Below are 9912 nucleotides of genomic sequence, written 5' to 3'. Positions count from 1 at the left end.
TATATATATATAATCACTATTATATATAAACATAATATATACTCACATATAACATCACGCTAGTTGAATTACAGTAGAATGCTTAATATCTTCAAGTTTTACCCATTTTGTACCCTTCAACAAAAAAAGATTTTTTTATCTCCTTCTCTTAATATTGAACTAAAACATCTCTCGTCTCACAATTAAGCAATAAATAAATAATTTGCATTGAAAAGCATAATTGAAACATCGAGACCTTGCCATATATTTTTATCGTGACCGCGTAGGCCTTGTACCTACTGCTATAATTACGTACCAAGGCGCGGCAAATTACAGGTATATTTATCGCAATGCGGGCATCAAATTACACCAGCATATTGTAATATACATTTATTGCACTTTTCCATTCTGTACTGCGCTATGTTATATATATTTGCGTTTCTTATCTTGCAATTTTTCTCATTATCGCAATCAAACACGGCATTTTGCGAAAGATAACAAAATTAATCCAATTACTAGGATAAAATAAACAATTGAGTTACTCATGATGTAATCACTCATGATGCAATTCTCTACCGTGTTTATATAAAGAAATAACACTATGTTTTAATCAAAACCAATAGTAATTTTTTAATGATTTTATATATAATATATATTTTTTTTCTTTTCAAATGCAATAACTTTTCAAATAAAAAATAATTCAAAAAATGTAAAAAAGTTCCTTTAATATTTTATTAAAAATTTTTTATTGCTTTTAATATAACATTTGAAAAATATTCTCTCTCTTAAAATTTCTCTTTGGTTTCTCTTTGCTTTGATTCAGATTTTCTCCTTATGAGTGGAGAGTCCTAACCATCAGCGGTAGCACGGATTCGGCTATTAGTGGACGAAATGACCCCAGTTTGCAGCATCCACATACGCCGCAAGGTTCACCCCACATGCCAACTTCTAGCATGGCCAACGACTTCAGTATCGTAAATAGCCTCTGGTTTGCTCTGGCAGCGCTTATGCAACAGGGCTGCGATATCTCACCTAGGTAAACATGGCTCATGTTATTAATTTCCGGCAGCAATTAACGTTTGCTCACAAGAAGGCATCTGCCAGAAACTCGACGGTTTAATTTTTTCCAATCGTTCGTTAATCCTTGTACAAGTCACATATTTTCAATCTTAATTACTACAGTGAATGATGATGATTAGAAGAGAATTTCTTACGATATGTATGTATATGTATGTACACACACACGCGCGCGCGCGCACATATATATATGCATATAAATTGCTGCAATAAATATTTCATACAACCACCTCTTCAAGCAAATTAAACTTATCGCACTTGTGAAATTAAAACACGAGTATTTATTTCTATGACGTTACAGTTATCAATATTTTTAAACATCAAATTGTTTTTGTTTTATTAAATATTTGTTTTTCATTCACACGCAATCGATCAAATTTACTTCAATAGAAATTTAATTCAAATTTGTTTTTGTTTTATTAGCGAGAGTTCTGTTTAAATTTATTTTATTATTTTTATGTTTATTTTATATCTGATATTAGAAAAAATTGAAATAAACGATTTCACATTGTTTTGTTTGTCCATAGACAAATCTTGAAAAAAATTGTGTCAGCATATGGGAAGAGCTTGTGTAAACAAAACATGTGCCGCCGCAATTTTGCGATTAGCCGAAAGTTTTGGGTTCAGATATTTATCTCGAGAATGAGATTCGGCCATGAACGCGAGAGAACGAAAGAGAAAGAGAGACTATTTCGGCGTGCGCAAGTAGCTTTCACGTTCTTCTCGGTTAATTATAGCCGCTCTCTCTCTCTCTCTGTCTCTCTCTCTCTCTCTTTCTCTCTCTCTCTCTCTCTTTCTTTCCCTTGCCTGCCTTCGTTTCCGTTTCCGCGCTCAGAAAGAGTATAAGCGCAGGTAAGTACATAAAGGCATCGGGGAGAGAATAGCTTGCCTTTACCCAGGACAGGTCGACCGTATAGCCCGGTAATAGGATGAATCGCGTAAAATTCTAAGGGCTCCCTAAAGTCGACGTTTAAAATCTCTCGTGTAAATTGTGAAGGCTCTTCACGAGTGGACATTCGGGTTGAGAAGTACTTTTATAATAGTTCAGAAGGCAGGTCTTCTGTATTTTAAAGGAAGATTCCCTCAATTGTTTCTCTTTGTATCTCGTTGAATTTTGTATGTTCTCCAGATGTATAATTATAATAACATTTCAAAAAAATGTCTTACGAGATACACTAATGATACATGTTTCTAAATATTGTAACATCGCGAGTTAAATAATGATTTCGAGTAAATTCAGGTTGCAGACAAATGTCACATCTATAAACAAAGCATAATTCGCTCGCATATTCAAAACATTGTAGCTGGATAGGCGAGCATGAATAGAATATTCACGTGGCAATGCTATGTTGTACTTTAAGATACATTGTGCATAGTTGGGATGATAGAATTGTTCAGATCACACATCTTTCTTCGCACTATTCGGTGTTTATGCGCGAGGAAGATCCCGATAGCCAAGATTTCTTTTGCGCAGATCGACGGTTGCACAGGTTCCGTTTGCACAGAGAATTTTTGCGCATAATCGTCATTGCACAGACATTATAGATTGGGTTGGGTTAGATTTTTTCGAAAAGGGGGTGCAGGGGGAGGAGCGGAGCCCCTCCCCCGCCCACGTATGTACTATAGTGTGTGATATAAGCAAAATATTTACTTCGCAAATGTAATAATAACGACTATGCGCAATCGGAGTCTGCGCAAAAATTTTCTGTGCAAACGGGATCGTGCTATGCGCGTATATACAATTGATATGCGCCTTGTATTTTGGTATTATTTGTATAAAATGTTGTGTTTATATAAATTAAAATATTTTTATATAACGTTTTATTTACTTTTTCCGCTACCATATTTTTTATAGCAACTTTTGTGTTATAATAAAAACTATAAACTCGCTAAAAAAATGCTTTGTTAAATCAATTTCAAAATCGTAACAAATACATAAAAATATTACACTTTTTCAGTTTTTAGTTTTATAAGTCATGAAATATAAAGAATATGCTATGGATTTTTGTTTTCTTTCTTTATTTCTCTATTCTGTTTTTATTGTTTTACATTTTTCTTTACCGCAATCAAATCAATTTCGCGACGCAACAATGCGGCATGATATACCTTTAGGTTGGAAAATAACTATTTCATCAACGAAACTGCATACACTCCCGCGGAGTCACGGGACAAAACGTTATGCATACACACGCACATTTTATCGTTTACACGAAGCAGACCGCGTGCTCACTGCAAAACTGGGTCTCAATTAATTTACATTTGGCTGTATCCAGCGCGCCACCCCATCCTAGTAGCCCTCTTGATTAATGGTTTAAATATTCGCGCAGTGGCGATATGAATTGTAAATTTCGTGGGGAACTTGCGCGCGCGGTTACCATCCCTTGTCCTTCTTCTCCATATATTTCTCTTTCTTTCTTCTTCTGTTCTTTTGACTCTTTCTCCGCTCTTGATGCTCATCTTTCACAAACTCGAATCCGACGTAATTAAACTGACGGTTATCCAGCAGATTGTCAAACGTTTAATTTCACAATCTTTCTATTCGTGTGACGAATACTCAAGCAATTCATTCTTCTGAATATGTTACGTTTATATGTGCTATTAAAATGCACTAAAACTTCTATCATATGTGTATAAATTCTTCTTCTGTGTAGTTTTATCTTATCTTGTTTTTATTATTGGACTTTGGAGTTTTATTCACTTTACTTGTTAGACTGTAATTAACAATAAGTTAATAGAAAATTATGATTATTCTTTAATATGATATACAAGTTTTACATTTGTGTTATTTGTTATTCCTCAACAAATGACTATATTACTTTCAACAGATCCATATCTGGCCGCATAGCCGGCAGCGTTTGGTGGTTCTTCACCTTGATTTTAATATCTTCCTACACCGCGAATCTCGCCGCGTTTTTGACCATTGAGAGAATGGTCACACCAATCAATTCACCCGAAGATCTGGCGGCGCAGACGGAAGTTCAATACGGCACTCTGAACGAAGGTTCCACTCGGGATTTTTTTCGAGTAAGTAATTTGCGTAATTCCGAGAGTCACAAGAACATTATTAAATTTCGTTTGACAATTCAAGAACTCGCATTTACTTATTTTGTCATTTGCTCATTTATATCCACAGAAATCTCAAATCAGTCTCTACAGCAAGATGTGGGAATTCATGAACTCGCGGAAGCACGTATTCGTAAAATCGTACGAAGAAGGAATACGAAGAGTGCGAGCAAGTAAGGGCAAGTACGCACTTTTAATAGAAAGCCCAACAAACGAGTATGTCAACGAGAGAGAACCTTGCGATACGATGAAGGTCGGCAGAAACTTTAACACCAAGGGATACGGCGTCGCGACGCCCTTAGGATCCCCTCTCAAGTGAGTTCTCCGTTAATAACATGTAGGTTAATTGCAGCTTTGCATATAAATATAAACGTCGATACAAGTTAGTTTACTTCAGACTTTTCTTAAATGCGTTGGAACAAAAGCAAAATAAGGTATGATCAAATACAATTTTAATCGAGATTGTTGCAAATGCAGTACAGTTTTTTGTTTTTTTTGTTTTTTTTTATTAATATACTGCAATATTATTTTGTGGCGTTTTAAGCCACTCACAACGTAAATTAGTATTTTAACTTGTCAGAAGTAATTTTGTTTCCACATCTTTTCACACCTTGTCAGACACCAGAGAGAAGACACTTGATATATTTTTTGTCGAACGAACCGAGGGCGAGTAGGTAATTAACGTGGTTTTGTAGTCATCACTGTGAAACAGACTCTGGTACACACTATCTCTCTTCGCCTCACTTCGTCTCTGTCTCTTTCAAACTTTTTTGTGGCTTCGCTTCCCATCCCGTTGTATTTAGAGCGATGTCGCACATCATTACGCACAATTAGCATAGAAAAACTCTGCACCTCTCTTTTCCATGCCATTACCCGTCAGGGAAACACGTTTACTAACCAAAACTATTTCGGATCGTGTTTCGGCAGCGTGCTACCGAACTTCTCGATTCTTTTCGTTGTAGAAATCAGATCTGTCTATTATATCATTTTGTTTTCATTTTTTTTTCGAAAAATTTATAAAAAGTAAACGTGAACAGAATTTATATTTATTATGCTCTTTTGGTTTTTTTTCTGTCTGTTGTGTTTTATTTACGAGAAATTTACATTATTGACGTTTTTATCCGAAAATATTTTACGACCTTGTAAACTTGATGATGAACAGGGATCCTATAAATTTGGCGGTGTTGTCCTTGAAAGAAAACGGAGACCTGGCAAAGCTGGTCGAACGATGGTGGTACGAAAGGACAGAATGCAGACACGATAAGCAGGACACCGCCAGAAACGAGTTATCCCTGAGCAACGTAGCAGGACTATTTTATGTTCTCATCGGTGGCCTTGTTTTGGCACTCGCCGTAGCTCTCTTAGAGTTCTGCTACAAGTCGCACACAGAAGCGACAAGAGCGAAGGTAATAAGAAGCCAGGTAATGCAAGGAATAAAATTTCATACCTTTTTTTACATTTTAGACATTTTATCGTAACGATATCAATTTGCGTATATATATATATATGTATGTATATATATATACACATATATATAAATTACATTTTATTGAACACGTAAAACTTTTTTATACAATTATAAAGAAAAAGATTGTACGTCGTTTACGAGGCAATACTGCCGTTCTTTCTTAGATACCACTGTCGGACGCGATGAAAGCGAAAGCACGACTAACCATCGGTGGTGGTCGCGATTTCGACAATGGACGGGTAAGTAATGACAATTGAACTTCTTTATTCTCACGTTGGCATACGCATATTCGCATACGGTATTAGTAGAAATTATTTGGCAAGAGACGCTTCGACCAAACGTTCCGCCGATCTAAAGAAGAAAAAATATATTAAGTAAAACGAGTATTATAGATTTAATATTTAATTTTTAATGCTTATATGTATATATATATATATGTAAATGTAATGTTAAGTTGCTACTTTCTATATATACATATATTAACTGTTATAATTAAATATTATACGTACATATATATGTGTCATATTATTAAGTCTTGAAACAAAATTTACACATGTATAAATGTACATATATATGTATATATATATATATATTTATTTATATACGTGTGTAAAGTAGTATGATGGTTGTTGTAATGTTTGTTTATAAACAAGATCACACACAATAGTCTATACAATACAGTTTCATGTGGACTTGCGAGTAGTACGAGTTAAAAATTATTGATGCTATTAATCATTTGTATGTTTGCTAATCGCAAACGTACAAATATATTCTTTATCGAATACAACAATTATATATACAGATCACATATACAGATATTTCTCTATTAAAACGCTAATACTAATCACTGAATTATCTCTGTTTGACAACGCATTAATTCCATAAGAGGGAGAAAGATACTCCGGTGCATAGACCTCTTGATCGGCGGTGCGTCTCGTCGCGCAGTTACTTCGGTCTCGAACCAAAGGTATCGATGTATCATAAAACCTACATTTTCGCAACAAGAGCATCGTACATTATACATACGCATATTGTACATGAAAAACTATATATATATACATATACATTATATTCATACATATAGATGAACGAGTATTATACATAGAAGTGCGCTTGGCATGCAATTAGCAGCGTAAACGTTGACACACTCTCTTTTTCTCATTAGTCAAGTCGGATTCGACTCGGCTGTCGTTTAATGTCTCACCAGAGTTTCAGCCTTACATGGAAGAAACCGATTGACCAATAGTGGACTAAGAACGATCAATATATATTTACATATATTTTCCATATATATGTATATATCTATATGTATGCGTATACGTGCGTGCGATGTGCGGCTGGCTGAATGTAATTGCGCTCTTTTCCGTTTCTCTTGTCTTTCGTTTTTTTCTCTCTTGACTCGATGGTCGTTACAGAAAAAGGACGTACATATTTGCTCGTTTTGCGTTTGCGTTTCGTTCTATTTTGGGTTTTTGTCTCTAGTGGTACGGACTGCAGAGTTAGACGGAGGATGCATGCGCCTCTCCCGGGACCATATGTGAGTACTTTTAGCCCTTAATTTCAATTTCACTTTTCACGTAACGCTTTCATCAAATTCTATTGCAGTTTCGCGCCTTCTTTTTCTTTTCTGTTCTCTCCGTGTCAAAAGCTTCTGCATGATGTAGCCGTGCAATTTTAAAATACACACACATATACACACATTACCACATTGATTCTTGAAATGCTATCTCTCTCTTTTGACGAAAGACACAAATCCGTATATCTGTTAAACGTACATTAATTTCTTTTTGTATGTTTTTCAAAATTTGCAAATAGTTCTTTAGAACTACAAGCAAACTTCTCGTCACATATTGAATTTATAAAACATTATTTATACTTATTATCACTTTGTTAAAGATTATATATCTACATTGTTTATATTTTTTTACTATAAATTTTTTTTGGAAATTTTTATGAAATCGTGCTCAAATATGCATACAAAGCAAAAACAAACAGAGAGAAAGACATGTAAGAACTTAAGAAGAAATAATTCGAGATCTTCAAAAAATTTCCTATCTTTCACAGCGCGGGAAGAAACGAGTATTGGCTGCGGAGGTACCGACATTGACCACGTTCACGCCGAAGGTATGATTATGAAGAAGTTATGATCCATCAAGAACTATAATGCATATGTACTGGAAATTTTCTGAAGATCTCAGAATTGTTTTTTATCCGTACGTTGCATTTTGTTACTAGATCGTCGTCGTGTGGAATGTGCGCACTTGTGCAAGAAGTACGCGCTCTGCTTTTTTCTTGTGCCTTTTTTCGCAGTTATTATATCATCTTAGATACGACTTTCTTTTACTTTATACATATATTATACTTAAAAAAATAAAATAAACATTTACTTTATTTTGCTTCTAATCAGTTTACTTTGTACATATTATTTGATATTTGATTCCTTATATCTCTTCCATCTTCTTTCAAACAACATTCCTTACCGCAAATATCGATCAGTATGGCTTAAGGCTTAAACAAACATCTCGAGTGTGCAACGGCAACCAAAGAGCGACATGACGTAATTGCATGATGCTTCTTATTATGTTCTTATAAACGAGCGACAAATGCGTGAAATTTAGGATCGCTTATGCTGATTCGCTCTTTTTTATATCAACACGCATACGTGTTCGATAGATTGTGTTTGTTCACAAAGCAAGACAAACAAAAATCTTACTTATCTGTGAACACGTATTGTCGTTATAAACCGTTCTAATGACAATATTGTTATATAACTTATAAATATTTATAATTTATGAATTATTCAAGAGAAATAAATTTCCTTATTAAAATAAAAGTTTGACAGACGAATTACAAGTTTGTATTGGCAAACACGTTGTTATTGCAAACTGAAAAACGTCTATATATTTATGCTTTATCGAAAAAGAGATGCATTGCAAGAAATGCACCAACGGCACTACACGCTACTACACGTGGCAAAAAGTGTATTATCACAAAGATGAAATTACTAGCTTTTCTCACAGTAGAAAAATCACATATAGTCCTAACCTTAGTCTTGCAGTCTCTCTCTCTTTCACATAAATCTTTTTACAAAAACCACTATTGGAAATTCTGTCACTTATAACAACCTCTTACTATTTATCTTTATCTGGGTTAATACACCATATATTGTGTTCAGTTTCCAGATCATTTCAATAATCGATATTTAAATCTGATGCAAAGCCACATTTGTATTAACGTATAGCAACATTAATAATTGTATATTTTTTATTTTATTTATTTTTTTAATCAAAAAGTTTAAATAGTTTAATCTTTAGAGTACTACAAACAGATATATCTGCTCACAATCAGCAAAAATTGTCGCTGCCTAACGTAACGGCGGACCAATCCATTCAGAATAATACGTTTAAGAAGAATCCCCCCAATCCATTTTTAGAATAAAATTCAATTAATAATTTAATCCAATTAATAATTGAATTCGGATTGGATTGGAGTTTGGATTTAAAATTAGACGCGGAGTCAAAAATTTAAAAATTAAGCTCAATTATGCTTTGCACAACCACTCAATAGTTTCAAATCGAATAGAAAGTTCCGACCGTACGGCGTTCCGAACGTTCAGAAGCGTTGCGTTTCGTACTCTAAGTTAATCTAAGAAAAATAGAAATCTTTTATAAATTTTTTTAATTCCTCAATTCCTTGTCGATCTTTGCAATAATCGGGAAACTGCAATAGAAAGTTATTAGCTCAAACAGACTACCATCACTCTAATTGTCTTCGGAATTTCCAGTACTACGCTCCAGCAAACGCGATTGGGAATACCGAGGGCGACCAGGTACACAGCAATACACATACCCAGGTGTAAATCTCTATCTGGAGAGTCCGAGCGACAATTCGCCCGCCACTTCGCTGCCGACGCCTCCGCCGCCCCCACTAGTGGCACCTCCGCCGCCACCTCCGTCATCCAGAAGACCACGAAGAAGCGTGACCTTCGCGGAATCGCCGCCGAAAAGTCCGAGAAGGAAGAGCCCGAAGTTTCTCTTTCACCGAAAGAGTAGCATCGCGGCTCTCGACATCGCGGTGCCGTGGACACCTGCGTCCCCGCGACATTGGGCCGGTCTCAGCGACAAGCATCCGGAATATATCACTTAAAACCACTAAACCAATAAAGAAAAACTGTCGAAGTTCTTTTTGTAATAGCGATCTTGGCTGTTGGAAAAATGTTTAAATTATTTGGACACGCTCTAACAAAGAGTTTTCCTGTTCTCAACAATATTGCTCAGAAGTTCGAACTCAAGCTCGAGCAATGAAACATTGTAAAACAAACACAC

General features: G+C 35.2%; 1 protein-coding gene across 13 annotated transcripts in view; it reads left to right on the top strand.

Moving 5' to 3' along the window:
• The window catches only part of LOC109861901 (glutamate receptor 1), a 194397-nt gene extending 184901 nt beyond the window's left edge, over nt 1–9496 (top strand). For 2 of the 13 annotated variants that reach the window (XM_020441768.1, XM_020441757.1), the window contains exons 14-20: nt 803–1015; nt 3882–4080; nt 4190–4434; nt 5282–5525; nt 5752–5826; nt 7652–7711; nt 9372–9495. In XM_020441768.1, coding sequence (XP_020297357.1) covers nt 803–1015; nt 3882–4080; nt 4190–4434; nt 5282–5525; nt 5752–5826; nt 7652–7711; nt 9372–9446 — 1111 coding nt within the window. In that variant the 3' untranslated portion in view covers nt 9447–9495. The other 11 variants (XM_020441765.1, XM_020441807.1, XM_020441787.1 and 8 more) reach the window with 9 other exon arrangements.
• Nucleotides 9497–9912: the final 416 nt, after the last annotated feature.

The sequence above is a fragment of the Pseudomyrmex gracilis genome, unplaced genomic scaffold (assembly GCF_002006095.1).
Source record: "Pseudomyrmex gracilis isolate BER0280 unplaced genomic scaffold, ASM200609v1 scaffold_9, whole genome shotgun sequence".
NCBI lineage: Eukaryota > Metazoa > Arthropoda > Insecta > Hymenoptera > Formicidae > Pseudomyrmex > Pseudomyrmex gracilis.
The sequence above is the reverse complement of the archived record's forward strand: the minus strand, read 5'-3'. Positions and strand labels throughout refer to the sequence as shown.